This window comes from Heptranchias perlo, chromosome 11, assembly GCF_035084215.1.
Source record: "Heptranchias perlo isolate sHepPer1 chromosome 11, sHepPer1.hap1, whole genome shotgun sequence".
NCBI lineage: Eukaryota > Metazoa > Chordata > Chondrichthyes > Hexanchiformes > Hexanchidae > Heptranchias > Heptranchias perlo.
In genome coordinates, this window is record NC_090335.1 from 26,812,215 (window position 1) to 26,834,236 (window position 22,022).

The 22,022-nt window shown below is 43.5% G+C and overlaps 1 protein-coding gene across 3 annotated transcripts in view; it reads left to right on the forward strand.

The window, feature by feature from the left end:
- The window catches only part of b4galt4 (UDP-Gal:betaGlcNAc beta 1,4- galactosyltransferase, polypeptide 4), a 50,895-nt gene that overhangs the window by 12,701 nt on the left and 16,172 nt on the right, over nt 1-22,022 (forward strand). For 2 of the 3 annotated variants that reach the window (XM_067992739.1, XM_067992740.1), the window contains exons 2-4: nt 9,757-10,179; nt 17,195-17,427; nt 18,537-18,724. In XM_067992739.1, the coding sequence (XP_067848840.1) occupies nt 9,909-10,179; nt 17,195-17,427; nt 18,537-18,724 (692 nt within the window). In that variant the 5' untranslated portion in view covers nt 9,757-9,908. Of the gene's footprint in view, nt 1-6,697; nt 6,716-9,756; nt 10,180-17,194; nt 17,428-18,536; nt 18,725-22,022 lie in introns of those variants that run through there. The other variant, XM_067992741.1, reaches the window with a different exon arrangement.

The following is a 22,022-nucleotide window of genomic DNA, read 5'->3' on the forward strand; positions in this document are numbered from 1 at the left end:
TACAGATTATGGCAGTATACTATTCTGCTGCTGAAGGCCCACAGCACCTCATGGACGCTAGATCTGTCCTTAGTTTGTCACATGTAGCATGTCAGTAGTGCTGCACTATACGGTAGAAAGTATCCTTACTGTGGAGACAAGATTCTATCTCCACAAGGACTGTGTGGCGTCATTCCTACCAATGCTATTGTTGGCAGACATGCCTGTGACAGGTAGGTTGATGAGGACAGGGTCAGGGATATTACTTCTTCATGGTGGTTCCTTCCCCACCTGATGTAGGCCCAATCTGGCAGCTATATTCTTTAGGACTTGGCCATCTTGGTCAGTTGTGGTACCACCTTTGGTAGATATTGAAATGTCCCACCCAGAGTACGCTCAGTGTTTGCTCTAAATGTTGTTTAATATGGAGTACTGATTTGTTAGTTGAAGGTAGCAGTAAGTGGTAATCAGCATGAAGTTTCCTTGACGTGAAACAATGAGAATTAATGGGTGACCGGAGTCCATGTTGAGCACTGCCAGGGCCACTGTGCCTCCATCTCTGGGTGGCTCTATCCTACAGGTGGGATAGGACGTACCCGGAGATAGCAATGGAGGAGCATGGGATGTTGGATGCTAGTTAAGATTCTTTCTGAGAGTGCAACTATAGCTGTTGATCAACTAATCTTTGGGACAGTTTTCATAACTAGGGCACGAGTCCCTAGATGTTGTGAGGAGGACTCTTCCAGAACCATGGTGCGATTGCCTAAGTCTTACCATGATATGATGCTTGTCTTGTTGCCAGTAGGCCTGGCCAATTATTTTATCCTTATTATTGGACTTTATAGCGAATGTTTACAACTGAGTGGTTTAATGGTCAACCTTGTAGTGTGGGACTTGAGTTATGTGTAGGCCAAACTGGGTAGGGATGGCAGGTTCAAGTTCCTGAAGAAAATTAATGAACCAGTTGAGTTTTTATGCCAACCTGGCAGCTTTCATGGTTAATTTTCTGGCACTAGCTCACAAATGTCCAAATTTATTAAATTTAACTTTTGCAACTTTGACCTTGCGATCTCTGGGTTGCTATGTGCTCGTTCATTCAGTGACACATTGGCACCTGGGTAAGGAACATACGAATTAAGAGCAGGAGTAGGCCATTCGTCCCCTCGAGCCTGATCTGCTGTTTGATAAGATCATGGCTGATCTGATTGTGACCTCAACCCTACTTTCCCATCTATCTACTATAACCTTTGACTCCCTTGATAATCAGGAATCTATCTAACTCAGCCTTAAAAATATTCACCGTGCCTCCACCGCTCTCTGGGGAAGGGAGTTCCACAGACTCATGACCCTCAGAGAAAAAATTTCTCCTCATCTCCGTCTTAAATGGGAGACCCCTTATTTTTAAACTGTGGTCCCTAGTTCTAGTGTCTCCCACAAGGGGAAACATCTCCTCTGCATTTACCCCTTCTAGTCCCCTCAGGATCTTACATGTTTCAATAAGATCACCTCTCATTCTTCTATACTACAGTGTATACAGGTCCAACTTGTCCAACCTTTCCTCATAGGATAACCCCTCATAGGAACATGGGAACAGGAGTAGGCCATTCAGCCCCTCGAGCCCGCTCTGCCATTTGATAAGATCATGGCTGATCTGTGATCTAACTCCATATACCTGCCTTTGGCCCATATCCCTTAATACCTTTGGTTGCCAAAAAGCTATCTATCTCAGATTTAAAATTAGTAATTGAGCTAGTATCAATTGCCGTTTGCGGAAGAGAGTTCCAAACTTCTACCACCCTTTGTGTGTAGAAGTGTTTTCTAATCTCACTCCTGAAAGGTCTGGCTCTAATTTTTAGACTGTGCCCCCTACTCCTAGAATCCCCAACCAGCGGAAATAGTTTCTCTCTATCCACCCTATCTGCTCCCCTTAATATCTTATAAACTTCGATCAGATCACCCCTTAACCGTCTAAACTCTAGAGAATACAACCCCAATTTGTGTAATTTTTCCTCGTAACTTAATCCTTGAAGTCCGGGTATCATTCTAGTAAACCTATGCCGCACTCCCTCCAAGGCCAGTATGTCCTTCCGAAGGTGCGGTGCCCAGAACTGTTCAAAGTACTCCAGGTGAGGTCTAACCAGGGTTTTGTACAGCTGCAGCATAACTTCTGCCCCTTGTACTCTAGTCCTCCAGATATAAAGGCCAGCATTCCATTAGCCTTATTGATTATTTTCTGCACCTGTTCATGACACTTCAATGATCTATGTACCTGAACCCCTAGGTCCCTTTGGACATCCACTGTTTTTAACTTTTTACCATTTAGAAAGTACCCTGTTCTGTCCTTTTTTGGTCCAAAGTGGATGACCTCAGATTTGCCTATATTGAATTCCATTTGCCACAGTTTTGCCCATTCACCTAATCTATCAATATCGCTTTGTAATTTTATGTTTTCATCTACACTGCTTACAATGCCACCAATCTTTGTGTCATCGGCAAACATAGATATGAGACTTTCTATGCCTTCATTTTTTTTTATTCGTTCACGGGACATGGGCGTCGCTGGCAAGGCCAGCATTTATTGCCCATCTCTAATTGCCCTCGAGAAGGTGGTGGTGAGCCACCTTCTTGAACCGCTGCAGTCCGTGTGGTGACGGTTCTCCCACAGTGCTGTTAGGAAGGGAGTTCCAGGATTTTGACCCAGCGACAATGAAGGAACGGCGATATATTTCCAAGTCGGGATGGTGTGTGACTTGGAGGGGAACGTGCAGGTGGTGTTGTTCCCATGTGCCTGCTGCTCTTGTCCTTCTAGATGATAGAGGTCGCGGGTTTGGGAGGTGCTGTCGAAGAAGCCTTGGCGAGTTGCTGCAGTGCATCCTGTGGATTGTACACACTGCAGCCACAGTGCGCCGGTGGTGAAGGGAGTGAATGTTTAGGGTGGTGGATGGGGTGCCAATCAAGCAGGCTGCTTTATCTTGGATGGTGTCGAGCTTCTTGAGTGTTGTTGGAGCTGCACTCATCCAGGCAAGTGGAGAGTATTCCATCACACTCCTGACTTGTGCCTTGTAGATGGTGGAAAGTCTTTGGGGAGTCAGGAGGTGAGTCACTCGCCGCAGAATACCCAGCCTCTGACCTGCTCTCGTAGCCACAGTATTTATATGGCTGGTCCAGTTAAGTTTCTGGTCAATGGTGACCCCCAGGATGTTGATGGTGGGGGATTCGGCGATGGTAATGCCGTTGAATGTCAAGGGGAGGTGGTTAGACTCTCTCTTGTTGGAGATGGTCATTGCCTGGCACTTATCTGGCGCGAATGTTACTTGCCACTTATGAGCCCAAGCCTGGATATTGTCCAGGTCTTGCTGCTTGCGGGCTCGGACTGCTTCTAAGTCGTTAATAAATATTGTGAATAATTGAGGCCCCAAGGCAGATCCCTGCGGGACTCCACTAGTCACATCCTGCCAATGTGAGTACCGACCCATTATCCCTACTCTCTGTCGCCTTTCGCTCAGCCAACTTCCTAACCAAGTCTGTACTTTTCCCTCGATTCCATAGGCTTCTATCTTAGCTAACAGTCTCTTATGTGGGACTTTATCAAATGCCTTCTGGAAGTCCATATAAATAACATCCATTGACATTCCCCAGACCACTACTTTAGTCACCTCTTCAAAAAAATTCAATCAGGATTGTCAGGCACGACCTACCTTTCACAAATCCATGCTGGCTCTCTGATTAACTGAAGATTTTCGAGGTGTTCAGTCACCCTATCCTTAATTATAGACTCCAGCATTTTCCCCACAACAGATGTTAGGCTAACTGGTCTATAATTCCCTGGTTTCCCTCTCTCTCCTTTCTTAAAACGTGGAGTGACATGTGCAATTTTCCAATCTAGAGGGACAGTACCTGAATCTAGAGAACTCATACCAGGAATCAGTCGAGTGAACCTTCTCTGAACCGCCTCCAAAGCAATTATGTCCTTTCTTAAATAAGGAGACCGAAACTGCACACTGTATTCTAGATTAGATATAGATTGGAAGAATCTGAGTGGCAAAGGTAGCCTGGAAGATGAGTTCATAGATTGCTATCAGGACAGTTTCTTAGAGCAGCACGTTCTAGAGCCAACCAGAGAGCAGGCTATTCTAGATCTGGTAATGTGTAATGAGACAGGATTAATTAATGACCTCATTGTAAAGGAGCCTCTAGGTAGCAGTGAATACAATATGATTGAATTTTGCATTCAGTTTGAGTCCAAGTCCAAGACTAGTGTTTTAAACTTAAATAAGGGCAATTATGAGGGTATGAAGACAGAGCTGGCTAAAGTGAACTGGGAACTTAGGTTAGGGGATATGTCAGTAGGGATGCAGTGGCAGACATTTAATGAGATATTTCATAACACTCAGCAAAGATACATTCCAGTGAGAAAAAAAGACTCTACGGGAAGGACGTACCATCCGTGGCTAAATAAGAAAGTTAAAGATAATATCAAATTGAAAGAAAAAGCATACAATTCCACAAAGATTAGTGGCAGTTCAGAAGATTGGTCAGAATATAAAAAACTGCAAAGAATGACTAAAAGAATAATAAGGAGGGAGAAATTAGAGTACGAGAGAAAGCTAGCTAGAAATATAAAAACAGATAATAAGAGTTTCTACAGGTATTTAAAAAGGAAAAGAGTAAGTAAAGTGAATTTTGGTCCTCTGGAGAGTGAGTCTGGGGAATTAATAATGGACAATAAGGAAATGGCGGATGAATTGAACAGATATTTTGCGTCCGTCTTCACTGCAGAGGATACAAATAACATGCCTGAAATAATTATGAATCAAGAGGTGAAAGGGAGGGAGGAACTTAAGACATTTACAATCAGCAGGGAAAGGGTTTTGAAAAAATTATTAGAACTAAAAGCTGACAAGTCCCCAGGTCCTGACGGACTTCATCCTAGGGTCTTAAAAGAAGTGACTGCAGAGATAGTAGATGCATTGGTATTTTTGCAGTTTTGTACCATGTCATTGCTCATACAAAGCCTGTTGTTGAAAGTAGAAGGCAATGCATAAGAATGTTGCTAGGCAAGTTTCTAAAGTTATCTTTTGGAACAGCTGTCTCACTAGTAAGTATCGTTATACAACAGATTTGGTTCGTCTACTGAGAAGGGAGTAGCAATGAATTTCACAAAATCGGAGCTGGTATAAGGAACTGTATAGTCGATATTTTGACGCTTGAGTGATGCAGAAATACAGATTTCACCATTGTAATGTGACTAGGAGATTTATGATTTTGGGCCTATTTTCATTCAGCTTGTAATTTTAAATTTTGAATCAACAAGTCTCCTGGGACTTCTGTGAAGTGTGTGGAATTGTCTGTAGTGTATGCTCAGCTGCTGGCTTCTATTAATCATCTCTCTGTGACACGCCTGTGAAATGAGTGTTTTTACCATTCTCACTGGTTAGTCTCCATGGATCAACATTGCATTTAAAGAAAACAACTGGCTGTAAATCAAAATCTTAATGGGGTCAGGGAGTTAGGAGAGTGTGGCGTCTGAGGGCACCTGGCAGGAATAACTTGCATTTACCTAGTGCTTCTCAAGTAGCAAAGTGTCTTTGTGTGTGCAGAGGGGGGAGAAATTTGTATACCGAGCATGAATTGGGAGAAAAGTTCAGGAATGGGACTGCAGGCAAGGCCAAAGTGGCAGATTTTGGGGAGACTTTAGATGGTGGGAAATGATAAAGCAAGGTGTTGACGTTTTAAGAAAGCAGGGCAATTATTTTGAAGGTTGTTCCTTGGGGAGTGGGGGGGAGGGGATTCCAGACGGAGTGGAAGCTAATTGCTGGGATGTAGAGCTGGAAGCGGAGGTAGAATGGAGAAAGGCTATGGAGGATTTGTAGGTAAAAGTGGGAATTTTGAGATCGATGCAGAGGGGCATAAGGAGCCAGTGGAGGTTAGCGAGGATATGAGTGAAAGTGTTTTAATACAGGAGAGAACACAGGCAATGGAGTTATGGATGAGTTGGAATTTGTGGAGAGTGGAGCTCAGGAGGCTGGTGAGGAGATATTGATCCTGCAAGCGATGAAGGTGTGGTTAAGAATATTAATAGGGGCGGTGTTAAGTAGGGATGGAGGTTTATGACAGAATTGAAAATAGGCAGTATTGGTGATGCCCTGAATGTTTGAAACTCAGCTCAGGATCAAACAAGACACCAAGATTTGCGCATTGCTGGGGTTAGCCTGAGTAAGTAGCCAGGGAGGAAGGACCAGAATTAAACACAATGGCACTGTTCCTCTCACTTGAGAGGACGATTTGGCCCATCAGTCGGACACCACCTCTCCGAGTTTAGAGGACATTTTGGCTCATCTGTCGGACACCACCTTTCCTAGTTTAGAGGACGTTTTGACCCATCAGTCGGAAACTACAGTAACAATTGTGGAGCCAAGGGTATGATGACGAGATGGTTGTTGTTGGCAATATATGCTTACAAATGATATCTATGAGAGACAGCATCAATATGAGGAACAGGAAGGTGCAGAGGATTGACCTTGGACACACTGGAGATGACAATTTGGGCACAGGTGGAGGAGCCATTGTAGGAAAGGTGCTGACTATATTGGGTTAGCTAGGAATCAAACTGGAAATGGCAGTGCCATGGAATTGGACCAAGGCGAATAGATGGTGAAGGAGGATTGAGTGGCCGAACCACAATGAAGACTGCAGAATATGGAGGGATAGCACAACCTGGTTGCAATCACACAAGGTATCTGGTGACTTTGATCAGGGCGATATTGGTGCTGTCCAAAGAACAGAAGCTGGACTAAAGGAATTTGAACAGGGAGTGGTGGCATATTTGAGGAGATTAAGAGGAAGGTTAAAAGTATTTGGAGAGGATGGAGGGGTTGAAGTTGGGCTTTTTAAGGAGGGAATGGCAATGGTACTTCTAAAAGTGAGGAGCAGGGTTGGGGGTTGAGTCATGGGGAGTGGGTTGAGGATCAGTTAGTGGGTCTCTTGACAATCCTACATCTTTTTTTGACAGACTGCAGATTTTTGGGCTATAGAAGTTAATAACACTGGAAATTTATTTACGTATTTAAGAATTCATTAGTCTGTTTTTCACATTTGTTGAATTTAATCAGGTTGTTTACTTGTGCAATATGAAGTGATGCCATGGTTTTCAAGGTAGTTTTCAAAAGTAGTTTTAAACCACACAATCCTCCTATCACTCCTTGATTATATTGCCTGTGGGTAGTCCTGTTTCTACTTTGTGATTCACATAGTTCACTGATCTGCTGAGAACTGTAAAATTTGTTTCAAAAGGCCATAATAGCCTATTTCATTCAACACAGGATCTGTGGGTTACTGCAGGATAGCCAGAAACAGGAAAACATGCATGTATGGAGTGCTTGTTTACTTACCACACCGATACAAGTTCTCTTTACAAACATACAGATCCATCCAGCTTTGTGGGGCTTCTGTTATTTCTGCTGTTGATGGCTCCGAGGTAAGCATGAAGAGCACAGGAGAAAGTACTGCCCTGTCAGGACCCTTTACTGAGCAAGTAAGACTGGGACAGGTGACATAATAGACTGGTTAGCAAATTGGGGCAGTGGCTGCGTGGACACAAAATTGGCTAAGAGGCAGAAAGCAGAGAGTAATGGTGAACGGTTGTTTTTCAGTCTGGAGGGAATATACAGTGGTGTCCCCCAGGGGTCAGTGTTGAGACCACTGCTGTTTTTGATATATATTAATGACCTGGACTTGGGTATAGAGGGTATAATTTCAATGTTTGCAGATGACACGAAACTGGGAAATGTAGTGAACAGTGTGGAGGTTAGTAACAGACTTCAGGAGGACACAGACACACAGGTGAAATGGGCAGACACATGAAATTTAATGCAGAGAAGTGTGAAGTGATTCATTTTGGTAGAATGAGGAGAGACAATATAAACTAAATGGTAAAATTTTAAAGGGGGCGCAGGAACAGAGAGACCTGGGGGTGTATGTACACAAGTCTTTGAAGGTGGCAGGACAAGTTGAGAAAGCTGTTAAAAAGGCATACGGGATCCTGGGCTTTATTAACAGAGGCATAGAGCACAAAAGGAAGGAAGTTATGCTAAATCTTTGTAAAATGCTGGTCAGACCCCAGCTGGAGTATTGTGTCCAATTCTGGGCACCACACTTTAGGAAGGATGTCAAGGCCTTAGAGAAGGTGCAGAGGAGATTTATTAGAATGGTACCAGGGATGAAAGACTTCAGTTACGTGGAGAGACTAGAGAAACTGGGGTTGTTCTCCTTAGAGCAGAGAATGTTTAGGGGAGATTTGATAGAAGTGTTCAAAATCATGAAGGGTTTTGATAAAGTAAATAAGGAGAAACTGTTTCCAGTGGCAGAAGGGTTGGTAACCAGAGGACACAGATTTACGGCAATTGGCAAAAGAACCAGAGGTGACACGAGGAAAAAAAAAATTAGGCAGCGAGTTTGTAATGATCTGGAATGCACTGCCTGATAGGGTGGTGGAAGCAGATTCAATAATAACTTTCAAAAGGGAATTGGATAAACACTTGAAGTGGAAAAATTTGCAGGGCTATGGAGAAAGAGCAGATGAGTAGGACTAATTGGACAGCTCTTTCAAAGAGCCGGCACAGGCACAATGGGCTGAATGGCCTCCTTCTATGCTGTATGATTCTATGGAGGCCAGTAGAAATTCCTGCTCCGAGTTCTACATGTGACTAAATATCCCTCTTTGGGCTGGAGCATCAAACTCAAAATCTAGTGGCCATTTGAGTGAGGTGCCAGATGGGAGGTCAGCCCCCAAGGAGGCCACAGGACAAAAGAGAGAAAAATTGGAAAGAAAAAGAATGGAGGGAAAAAAGTGCCAACACCATTGCACTCTCCACTCCTCCAACTCCTAGAGCTGTCGGGTGAGGACTACATGATTGAATAGACTGCCAAGACCGCTTGTACAGATTCCACATCATAAATGGCTATGATGAGATTCAGGTGCCTGGAATTGTACCTGACCATGTCATTGATTTCGGGGAAAGGGAAGGGAAAGAAACAGCTCAATACAGCAGCCTCTGCCTCCACCACATAGTTTCACCATTCTGATCTATCTGCACCACAGAATATGTGAGGATGAGGGGGAGGGGACAATGTTTCATTGTTCAACAGTGAGTGAGCTATAATTTTGCTGGATATGGGGGTGGCAGTTACTATTGGGGCGATTTACACCCCCCAACTACAGTGATGCCCTCAAACTCATCAGCCTTCTTGGAATAGTCTATATTAAGGTCAAAGAAAAAAAGAACTTGCACTTATATAGCATCTTATAAATCTTCAGGATGTCTTAAAGTGCTTCACATCCAATGAATTACTTTTTGAAGTGCAGTCAGTTTTCGAGGCAAATGCAGCAGCCAGTTGCACACAGCTAGGTCCTACAAAAAACATGGTGGCTGGAGGCCAAGAAATCTCTGTTCTTGTTTAGGAAGATTTTTCAGTCATGTTTGAATCGAGCCAGTTTTTCTTCTCTTATCCTCTTCACTTTCCCATTTTGCCTGTAATTGGAAGAAATAGTCTTGTCTTCTGAATAGTGCTGATTTACTCTTTTTCAGGACAATCAAACTTTTCTATTTGGTAACAACTTAAATTGCAAAAGCTGCTGTTATTGAGACAGTATATATGGTTCTGTAAATTACCACACATTTTGAAAGTTATTTTTCTTTTTGATGCAAAGGTTTGTTTTGTTTGACAAATGTGTGAGCTGCCCCAGCTGATTACTGTCTTAATTTTTTTGTCTTACAGGTTGACTGCCCAGCAGTACAAAGTATGCCTTGGGCAAGAAGACATGTAGGTGGAGAGGATTATTATAGAGAGTCCACAATATTCCACTGCCAAAAGTCATTGAATCACTGATATATTTTCCTTCACCTTTATTGATCTTTGGTATTTATACTATGGCTTGCAAATTGGTGACTTTCAGTTTTCCTCATAGATTGAAACTTCTGTTAAGTATTGTTAGTCTTAGCTGTATTGTTACTTGGATAGTAACTCATAATATCCAGGAGGTAGTATGGGAAGTTAATCCCCAACCACTGGCACAAAGATTCTGGAAAATGCAAAGGCGGGCTGAAGATCAGATGGCGACAACAGGTCCACGCTGCCCACCGCAGGTGTCCCCAACTCCACCAAGTCTTCGATTGTGTCCTTTTCTATCACCATACCTACGTAAGTAAAGGGAAATTTTCATTTCACATGTACAGTCTAGGGGAAGGAGGAAGTATTTGCAACCATGTCAGGGTCACTACTATGAATTAGTTTAGAAGTTTGTGGGCTTTAAAGTAAAATGTTCACTCTATTATGGAGATGGATATTGCTAAGTATTTAAGTTGGAAGTAAGTCTGATGTGTCAGGAGAATGACACATCAGACTTGAGCATTAGTTTTGTCCTTTTGAGTAGTTCTTTTTTAAAAACAGTCCACCGATCAATGGAAGAGAAATAGTAGGTTTTAAAACTCTATTGTGTTTCAATGAGAGTGTGCAATTTTGGCTCACTGTGCTTGGCAATTGCCATTCTTGTTAAAGGCATATTCCAACCTGAAGCCAAAGTGCCTACAATGGGTAAACATCAGGTTTTCAACTAATTCCAACTTGCCAAATCTGAGTCACTTCTGGGTTGGGATTCACTGTGACACTTATAGAGCTAGATAGTTCAGAGACAGGGTTCAACAAGACCTATTTCGTATATTATTTGCTAATCTTTTAACAAGGATCTTGCTGCTTCCTCAATGCAGACTAAGATGGAGGATAGTCACCCCCATCCCCCAAGATAAAGCTGAAGTGTTAAGTTCATTTAGCCAGAAATGGTTCATAATTGGAGCAAATAGATTGCCACTATTAACTGAATATATCATGCTAACTATTGCTGTTTGATGGGTAAACTGTGGAATGTTAGTGTGCTCTCGGTCCCAGTAAGGAAGTCTGCTCTCTCCACCATCAAAGATTCTTGGCAAAACAGAGTTACAGCTCAAAGGTGCTAATGATACTTATGACCTATTAAACAATGATCTTGCCTTTGTACGTTTGACTAAGCATATGACATGGGTGTGCAAGCTATTGTGCCAAAGTCTGCCTTTTAATGGTAAACCATCATTCAAGGAAATAAAAGACATTCTTAAAAAGCTCTATGAGACTGAATTGTTTCAGAATTGATATCCCAAGAATATGGATCCTATAAAGTGCAGAGACAATCTAATCAAAAATGCAGACAATTCATTTCATGGCCTCAAATACCATTTCAGTAGACTTAAAACCTTAATTGCATGCTTAAGAGGCTTCAGGGTAGCTGCTAAAAGATGCATAACCACCACATCTACTCGGGAATGCTGGTGCTTCAGATGTACCAGTGCTAAGCTTGCTGTCCATGTCCACCCCCTCACATTTTATAGAGTGAATGGACATAACTGTGGCAGGTGGATTTTATCGCAGGTGATTATGAGGTCATCCATTTTGGACAAAGGAAGGATTGATCCAAGTACTTTTTAAATGGTGAAAAGCTAGGAACAGTGGAGGTCCAAAGAGATTTAGCGGTCCATGTACACAGATCACTAAAATGTTGTGGTCAGGTACAAAAAGTAATCAAAAAGGCTAAAGGAATGTAGGCCTTTATATCTAGAAGGCTAGAATATAAAGGGGAAGAAATTTTGCTACAGCTATACAAAGCCCTGGTTAGATTACATCTGGAATACTGTGTATAGTTCTGGGCACCGCACCTTAGAAAGGATATAACGGCCTTGGGAGGAGTGTAGCGCAGATTCACCAGACTGTTACCAGGGCTCCAAGGCTTAAATTATGAGGATTGATTACATAAACTAGGTTTGTATTTCCTAGAATATAGAAAGATAAGGGGTGGTTTGAATGAGGTTTTTAAAATTTTGAAAGGGTAGATAGAAACTTTTTCCGCTGGTGGCGGATTCTAGGATAAGGGGACACAACCTTAAATTCAGAGCCAGACCATTCGGGAGAGAAGTTAGGAAACACTTCTTCACGCAAAGGGTGGTGGAAGTGTGGAGCTCCCTCCCACAAAAAGCTAGCTCAATCAGTTATTTAAATCTGTGATCGCTAGATTTTTGCTAGCCAAGGGTATTAATGGATACAGAGTCAAGGCGGGTAAATGGACTTAGGATACAGATCAGCCATAATCTCATTGAATGGCGGAATGGCCTACTCCTGTTCCTATATTCAATCCAGTTTTCTGATGTGCTAGCTCTAGTTCACCTCCTCACCCACCCACTTGGCTTTAGTCGATAAACTTTGCCCGTCTCCGCCCTTGCATCAGCACATCTGCTGCAGAAACCCTCATCCATACTGTTGTTACCTCTAGACTTGACTATTCCAATGCTCTCCTGGCCGGCCTCCCACCTTGCATTCTCCATAAATTTGAGCTCATCCAAAACTCTGCTGCCCGTATCCTAACTTGCAACAAGTCCCATTCGCCCATCACCCCTGAGCTCGCTGACCTACGCTGGCTCTTAGTCTGGCAATGCCTCAATTTTAAAACTCTCATCCTTATTTTCAAATCCCTCCATGGCCTCACCCCTCCCTATCCCTGAAATCTCCTCCAGCCCTACAACCCTCCGAGATCTCAGCGCTCCTTCAATTTTGGCCTCTTGCACAGCCCCGATTTTCAGCTCTCCACCATTGGCAGCCGTGCCTTCAGCAGCCGTGTCTTCAGCTGCCTAGGCTGTAAGCTCTGGAATTCCCTCCCTAAACCTCTCTGCCTCTCTATTTCTTTCTCCTCCTTTAACACGCTCTTTAAACCCTACTTCTTTGACCAAGCCTTTGGTCACATGTCCTAATATTTCTTTATGTGACTCGGTGTCAAATTTTGTTTGATAATGTTCCTGTGAAGCGCCTTTAGGCGTTTTACTGTGTTAAAGGTGCTATATAAATGCAAATTGTTGTGATAATTATATATAAGTTTTTGTGGCTGGGCAAAGTAACCTCTTCTCATTGGCACGACAGTTTAGAACACCCCTGCGTAGGCATCTACACAAAACAGTGACACCAAATATATGTACATGTACAGTAATACTTAATTTAGAATACCATTACTACAGGCAAGAATAGTCCTACCAGCACGTAGCATGAGTTAAATGCTATTATAGAATGTGCCTGGACCCATAATTTTTTTTAACCAATTTTCTTCCCTTATTGTCCACTCTTCCTCTCCTGCAATATTAGTTCCTGCTAGCGTATAATTTCATTGGCTCCAAGTGTCTGCTACTTTGCCTAAGGAATCATTCTTCATGTGAGTCTAGGCAGTGAGTACTGGCAAGCTATTGCATTTGAGGGAGAAAGGGCTGGGGAAAGAGGGGCAGCTTGTCCTTGCCTGACATTTACATCCATTCACTTTTCATCAGAGTTCATTGAATAAAACTGGCTGATTTTTCAATGATGTCATGGAATGGCTTAATAAGAGCAGGGAGGTTATGCCAGAACTGTTTAGTTAGGCCACAGCTTGAGTACAGCATACAGTTTTGCTCACCATATTACAGGAAAGATGTGATTGCACTATAGAGGGTGTAGAGGAGATTTACAAGGATGTTACCAGGACTGGAGAATTTTAGCTATGAGAAAAGAATGGATAGGCTGGGGTTGTTTTCATTGGAACAGAGGAGGCTGAGGGGTGATTTAATTGAGGTGTATAAAATTATGAGGGCCTTGATAGGGTGGATAGGGAGGACCTATTTCCCTTAGCGGAGAGGTCAGTGACCAGAGGGCATAGATTTAAAGTAATTGGTAGAAGGATTAGAGGGGATCTGAGGAGAAATGTTTTCACCCAGTGGGTGGTGGGGGTCTGGAACTCACTGCCTGAGAGGGTGGTAGAGGCAGAAACCCTCATTGCGTTTAAAAAGTACTTGGATGTGCACCTGAAGTGCCGTAAACTACAGGGCTATGGACCAAATGATGGAGATTGGGATTAAGATGGATAGCTCTTTTTCAGCTGGCACAGACACAATGGGCTGAATGGCCTCCTGTGCCTTAACTTTCTATGGTTCTATGAAAACTGAGACACTTTCCTAGAATCATAGAATCATAGAAAATAGGAGCAAGAGTAGGCCATTCGGCCCTTCGGGCCTGCTCCGCCATTCAAAATGATCATGGCTGATCGTCTAACTCAGTACCTTGTTCCCGCTTTTTCCCCATACCCCTTGATCCCTTTAGCATTAAGAAATATATCTATTTCCTTCTTGAATATATTTAATGACTTGGCCTCCACTGCCTTCTGTGGTAGAGAATTCCACAGGTTCACCACCCTCTGAGTGAAGAAATTTCTCCTCATCATGGCTCTAAATGGCATACCCCGTATCCTGAGACTGTGACCCCTGGTTATGGATTCCCCATCCATCGGGAACATCCTCCCTGCATTTAGTCTGTCTAGTCCTGTTAGAATTTAATATGTTTCGATGAGATTACCTCTCATTCTTCTAAACTCTAGTGAATATAGGCCTAGTCGACCCAATCTCTCCCCGTATGTCAGTCCTGCCATCCCAGGAATCAGTCTGGTAAACCTCCGTTGCACTCCCTCCATGGCAAGGACACCCTTCCTCAGATAAGGAGACCAAAACTGCACACAATACTCCAGATGTGGTCTCACCAAGGCCCTGTATAACTGCAGTAAGACATCCCTGTTCCTGTACTCAAATCCTCTTGTAATGAATGCCAACATACCATTCGCCTTCCTAACTGCTTGCTGCACCTGAATGCTTGCTGCACCTGAATGCTCGCTTTCAGCGTCTGGTGTACAAGGACTCCCAGGTCTTGTTGCACCTCCCCTTTTCCCAATGTATCACCATTCAGATAATAATCTGTCTTTCTGTTTTTACATTTATCCACATTATACTGCATCTGCCATGTTCTTGCCCACTCACCCAACTTGTCTAAATCACATTGGAGCCTCATTGCATCCTCCTCACAGCTCATATTCCACCCCAGCTTTGTGTCGTCTGCAAACTTGGAAATGTTACATTCAGTTCCCTCATCCAAATCATTGATATATATTGTGAATAGCTGGGGCCCAAGCACTGATCCCTGCGGTACCCCAGTAGTCACTGCCTGCCACCCGGAAAAAGACCCATTTATTCCTACTCTCTGTTTCCTGTCTGTCAACCAATTCTCAATCCATGCCAGTATATTCCCCCCACTCCCATGTGTTTTAATTTTGCACACTAACCTTTTGTGTGGGACCTTATCAAAAGCTTTCTGAAAATCCAAATAAACCACATCCACTGGTTCTCCCCGATCTATTCTACTAGTTCCCTCCTCAAAAAACTCCAGTAGATTTGTTAAGCATGATTTCCCTTTCCTAAACCCATGCTGACTTTGTCCAATCCCGTTAATGCCTTCCAAGTGTTCTGTTATCACATCCTTTATAATAGACTCTAGCATTTTCCCCACTACTGATGTGCCTCCATCCTTTATAATAGACTCTGGCATTTTCCCCACTCCTGGTGGGCCTCCATTGCGTGCGGAAAATTGTTTATTCTTTAAAGCAAAAAGTCAATTAATATTTTTATGGCAGGTGGCACTTCCTCTTTCTCCCCTTTCCTTCTCCCCGCACCCCACCCCCCCACCCCGATTTTTCACTTGAGCTTTCAGAATACAGTCATGTGTGCAGCATCCATGTTCTGAATGAGAAATTATTTATCCAGATTATCTGAACATCAGGCAACAATTAACTGGAACTGGAACTTCCGATAAAGCTTTGAATATTAACTGCAGTAAATTGCGCCACAATTCAGTTCTGAAATCTTCACCGATCACGTCACGCTGGCAAATAAGGAACAAAAAGAATCTGCATGCTCCTCCCACAGGAATGTCACTGATCCATAACCAGAAGGACGTGGCACTGAACGCATGTCTGCTATGCCTAAAATTAGTCTTTAATTACACGCAGTGCACATTGGACGTTTCAGAGAGAAGCTATTTAATTTGAGGGTGGTGCAGTGCAGATTTACCAGAATGATACCAGGACTTAAAGGTTAAAATGTGAGGAAAGGGTGCATAAGCTTGGCTTGTATTCTGTTTACTTTAGAAAGAAAGAAAAAATTGCATTTATGACCTCAGATAAATTTGCATTCGTGACCTCAGGACTTCCCAAATCGCTTTACAGTCAATTAAGTACTTTTGAAGTTAGTCACTATTGTAAGGCAGGAAATGTGGCAGCCGATTTGCGCACAGCAAGGTCCTACAAATAGCAATGTGATAATGACCAAATAATCTGTTTCAGTAATGTTGATTGAGGGATAAATATTGGCCAAGACACTGGGGAGAACTGCCCTGCTGTTCTTCAAAATGGTGCCATGGGATCTTTTATGTACTCCTGAGAGGGCATCAGATATAATCAGAGGTTTAACGTCTCATCCGAAAGACGGCACTCCCTTAGTTCTGTACTGGAGTATCAACTTAGATTTTTGTGCTCAAGTCTCTAGAGTGGGACACGAGCCCACAACTTTCTGACTCCAAGGCGAGGGTGCTACCACTGAACCATGGCTGTCACCAAGTAGATTGAGGGGTGATCTAATTGAGGCATTTAAAAAGATAAAAGTAGATATCAAGAAGCTATTTCTTCTGGTGGGAGAATCCAGAACAAGGCGGCACAATCTTAAAATTAGAGCCCGGTCAATCGAGTGAAATCAGGAAGCACTTTTTCAAACAAAAGGTAGTGGAAATCTGGAATTCTCTCTCCCAAAAGGCTGTGGATGTGGGTCAATTGAAATTTTCAAGACCAAGATGGACAGATTTTTATTAGGTAAGGGTATCAAGGGATATGGATCAAAGGCGGGTAAATGGAGCTGAGGTACAGATCAGCCATGATCTAATTGAATGGCGGAACAGGATGGAGGGGCTGAATGGTCTACTCCCGTTTCTATGTAAATTCCCATCTGTTCTGATGACATAAAACCAGCTTCAGGTGAACTGAATGCCTGCAGGCATTCCTAGTCTTAGCATTGAGGAAAAATATATCAGATGTTTTGTATTTATTTCTTGAGGTTTAAGAGGCTAAGCATTTGATCTTCCTAGAATATGTAGTATGGATGCAATTTTTTAAAGCAAAATTTAGAACAATCGCTGTGGTTTATTAACATGGAATATGAAATAAGAGCAGAGCTGGTTACTTACAAATAATGGTACAAAATAATTTATTTTCCTGCCTTCCACCCAATCTCATTTCTTTTAGGTGGTGCAACCACATTAAAATTTGATGCACAACTCACCTTGCAACAGGTTCAGACAAACAACCCCAATGTACGAGAAGGGATGCATAGGCCCCAAGAGTGCCACCCTCTTCAGCGTGTTGCTATACTGATTCCATACAGGAACCGGGAACGACACCTCCTATACCTACTTGAGCACCTACATCCGTTTCTACAGCGGCAGCTTCTGGATTATGGGATATATGTCATTAATCAGGTACTTGATGTTCCAATGTTAATAAGAGTACATAGAAAGCAGGAATTTGATGATCCTCATGGATTTGCATATCAATTTAACCTACATAATTTACTACAATAACATAATTTTATCCTGGCTGGACATTTTTGGGTTTATTGTTTTTGTTGGTGATAAATTAGTTTCTAATTAAAACTGAATTTTCCTTGCTAGAAACAAAAAAATTATATCTGGACTTTCTAGTTTTGCTTTTATGTTTAGTTGGAGGATAAGCTTTCCCTTTCTCTTATGTGTGTCTGTTGTCTTTGTGTTTTAGTAAACGGGGTACATCTGCGTGTGTGCTCCTTCCCATAATTTGGATTTCTCTGCCCTTGCTTTTGTTTTCTGCCTCTGTGCTATTCTGCTTCTCTTTCATGCTTTTGCCTCTCTCAATCTTTCTTTGCTTCTCTCTATCCTCTTCCATTTCTCACATGTGCATCTTCTTTCGGTTTTTACAAAAGATCTGTCTGTCTTTGTCATCGTTGTCGTCTCCACTCTGTCGGTGTCTTCACCGTCTCTCTTGTCGATGCCATCTTCTTTCACTCGCGCGCTCTCTCTCTCTCTCTCCTTCCTTGCTGTTGCAGACCCTCTCCATCGTCTTCAGGAAGATCAGCTGGTACCATATCTATGGACCTTGGCATATCAACTTGCCAATCACTGGAGACAACGGCCTCTAATTATTTTCCAAAGTTGCCACTTAAAGTTCCATCATGACCAGCAAAGGTTCTGAAGACGAGCCCTTGATGAGAACTTTGTTGTTGGCCCTCCTTACAGTTTTATAATGATGAGAGTTCATTTTATGTAATTGAAGGTGATGTAAAAATGGAACCATTTATAAGTAAAGTGGATAATGCAGTGTTTTGAGCTGTATTATCTTTTAATAAATCATTAATTTATATCATAAACCTCAATGGGCGCTGTTGTGAAACTTTTTTGTGCCTAAATGTCAATCTAGGAATATTGAGAGATGGTAAGGAGCATACTGATTACTCAGTGGGCCAATAGTAAGCTGTTATACATTTAAATTTAATTTTTCTGAAGTGACCCTGCCGTGGATGGCACATTCTGACTGAAGTCTTTTACTCCATCAGGCTGGTAATGGCGTGTTTAATCGAGCCAAGCTGTTGAATGTGGGCTTCCTGGAAGCACTGAAGGAACACAAGTGGGACTGCTTCATTTTCCATGATGTTGATCTTGTACCAGAGAATGACTTCAATCTGTACCTCTGTGATCATGAGCCAAAACATCTTGTTGTGGGCCGGAATGCTACTGGATACAAGTAGGTGCTTTTGTTGAATCTGATTTTGACACAAAAAGGAGTTTGAAGAGGAGACTAAACAACAACTTATTGTTATATTGTATAATAATCCCAATTGGCCACAGTATGCTGATTTGGAGAAACCTAGGTAAAAGGCCAAGGCCCATTTTGCAGGACAGCACTAAGGTTGATTTATCAAACAAGATAATGAAGTTGTAAATAGTCAGATGACAGTGGTAAAGACCTCTGCTGTTAGAAGTCCTGAAGTGTGATGACATACACAGATAAACCAGTGAAAAGCACACAGTATTTTCAGAGACATTGGCACGGAATTTCCCCGGAGCTGCTTGCGTAAACCGCACTTCCAGCAAAGTTATGATGGAAGAGTGGGAGCAGCTCCGAGGAAATTCCAGGTTATTAACTTTACATATTCAATAGCAAATTGTTGATTTTGGCTAGATCATCAATTGTACCACCAATTAGAGTATGTTGGAGGAAAGGAGGGAAAATTGGAAACAGCTCAACCAGGAGTGGCGATGACCACATCCTTGGATCAAAGCCGGACCATTCAACCCTCCTGGTAGAGGATGAGATGGGAGGAACGTGGAAGGAGAGACTAAAGCCCCGATTTTAATAATAGGCATGTCTGGGGTGTGAAGAATCCCTCACGGACTCCTCAGCCTCATTTGAATAAGAAAGGTGGGCTGCGCTCCCAATGCAGGCGCAAATTGGGCAGCTTACCGAACTCTCAGTGTTTGAAGAGTATTTACAGCGGGGCCGCACCTCTTGAAGCGAGGTTGTACCCCTGCTTTCGCTTGTAGTCTCTTCAGCCCATTTGGAGTGTTCTTTCCGGAAGCCTAATCTAATCTTCAGTACCTAAGAGAGAAGAGCAGGAGAGCTGTCCCCTGCTTCTCCGATGCCTCCCTGGAGGTTTTAATCGAGTAGGTGAGGGCATGGAGGGAGGGAGGCCTTCTTTCCCCACCACCTGCAGGAGCATCCCGAGGGCAACAGTGGTCCAAGCCTGGACAACAGTCAGTGCCACCATCGTCACCCCCCGCACATGCCTGCAATGCCGGAAGATGTTCAGTGACTTCACAAGAGCAGCAAGGGTGAGTTCACCTCTTCACCTCTTCACCTCTCTCAGCAGCACTGCTTTCACACCCTCCCACACCACTCTCAACAATTCTCTCCTCTCCATCACATTCTTCAACTTCCAATCACAAAAGCATACTGCAGTGCCTCTCTATCTCATTACAAGCACACATCTCTTCCTTTCCTTTCCTCACACCACACAGCACCTTTGTGTTCTCAGATACTACCACTTGCGCAACCACTAACTCCTCCCACCACTCTTTCCTCTTTTCACCTCACACACACTTCCCTTTACATTCATCACATCTCCATCCTCATTCCATCTTGCTGTGTCTCCACCTCTCGACACATCCACCAAATGCACAAGCCCCACACGTCTCCATTTACCTTTTCAATAGTCACTCATTAGCTCACCCCCTCTCTTTCTGCAGGACAAATCAGCCCACGTTGGAAAGGAGATGAACAAGAGTGTGGGAGGAGTTCCGTGCATCATCGCCCTCACCGCAGCAGAGCAGCACACCCTGGAGATCAATGGCTCATGGCAGAGCCATGAGCATCAGGGAAAGCGAGACCGGCAGCTTATAGGAACAGGGGATTACTTGTAACCCTACATTCACCTCAGCAAAGAGCAAGCTTCACTACTTCAAGCTATATTCTCAGGCCTGTCACCTGCTAATGTCCTGTTTGTATCTGCCATTCTAACTTGCCCCTTTTCTCTTTCCTCAACATCCTTCACAGCAGCAAGACCGTACTCCTCCAGAAACATCCTCCTGAGGATGCATCATCAAGCTCTCAGTTCCTCCTAAGCACCAGCTCATACACTGGCATTCATGTGGGTTGGATGGTCAGACAGAGGGGTCTGCACATGGGGAGAGATCTAGCACAAGTGTTCAGCAGCCGGTACTGGTGGAAGGGACAGTCCAGGAGAGAGCTCGCCAGAGGGCACATCTCTGCTGAGGAGGGAACGGATGTGGAGTACAGTGGCTCAGTCATGCTGGCATCAAACAAGGAGTTACGTAATGTATTGGTTAGCCTGCTAAGGAGTGTCATTGCTATGGCTGGGAGTATGGAGGATTCCACTTCTAGCCTGTGTAGTGTCATCTCGCTTGGCATAATCACCCTACAGTCTCCCATTGAGAGTGTGGTCAGCTCGAGACAATGTAGTCAGGCCCTCACAGCAGGAGTGTATGTTTGCATTGCTTTTTAGCTTTGGTAGAAGCTCAAACGGCTACATGTAAGCTCTGGGCTCCACTTTGGAGAGACAGGTGTCCACCTTGGATAGATTGATGGACAGAATAGATTGGGGCTTTGAAGGTGCTACTCATCTTCTGCATTCTGCTCTGCCGCAGATGAGTGGAAATGATGAACCCTAATCCCATGGAGGTGACTGTGTTGGCCTCTCTCAGGATGTCAACATGTCTGATCTTTCACCAATACCCACCATGGTGCCAGCAAGTCATCAGGACCATACTGCCCCGGCAGTAGCCGCGGTGCAGCAGTCTGCAGCCGGACCCTCACAGGCTTGAGAACCCAGAACTCACCGGCCACGAGCATCTCAAGGGTCCCGATGTGAGCAGCATTGCATTTCCACTCACGTTGCTCAGTTCACCAGGGTGCACCTCGTAGGAGTAGTAGAGTTAGGAAAATTTTCTTTTAAAAAAAGCATTGTGGGTTGAGCATTTGGGTGAGAAATTAATTCACAGCATTTGGTATTAAATTAATCACCTTTATTACATTTGGCTGTTTGGTCTACAGTTAGGGTTGCCAACTCTGCTTGTACATATTCCTGCAAGTTTGATCATGTGGCACTTCATCATGTGACATTTAAATAAAACCCAAATGCTGCACTGGAACGTCAAAACTTTGATCACTTTGTCTAACAAAATATTCTCAATGGGGAAGAGTAGAAATGCCCTGGTGGTGACCTAATGGCAACATGTGTACAGTCAATCACGCCCTGTGTGTGGCGGAAGCCAGCCAATGCTGCTAATCCCCAAGTGCTCTCCTGTTGACTGTTGAGGTCACTGGGGAAGGTGGTGCACTGCTGCACCCAGGTGCAGAGGGCATTGGTGACCTGCTTAATACAGCCATGTACTGCATATTGGGAAATGCGGGTGATGTCCCCTGTAGCAGGCTGGAAGGAGACAGTGGCAAAGAAGGTAAGAGCTGTGGTTACTTTGAGAGCCACTGACCAAGCATGGTCCCCTGGTCTGGCAGACAGTAGGAG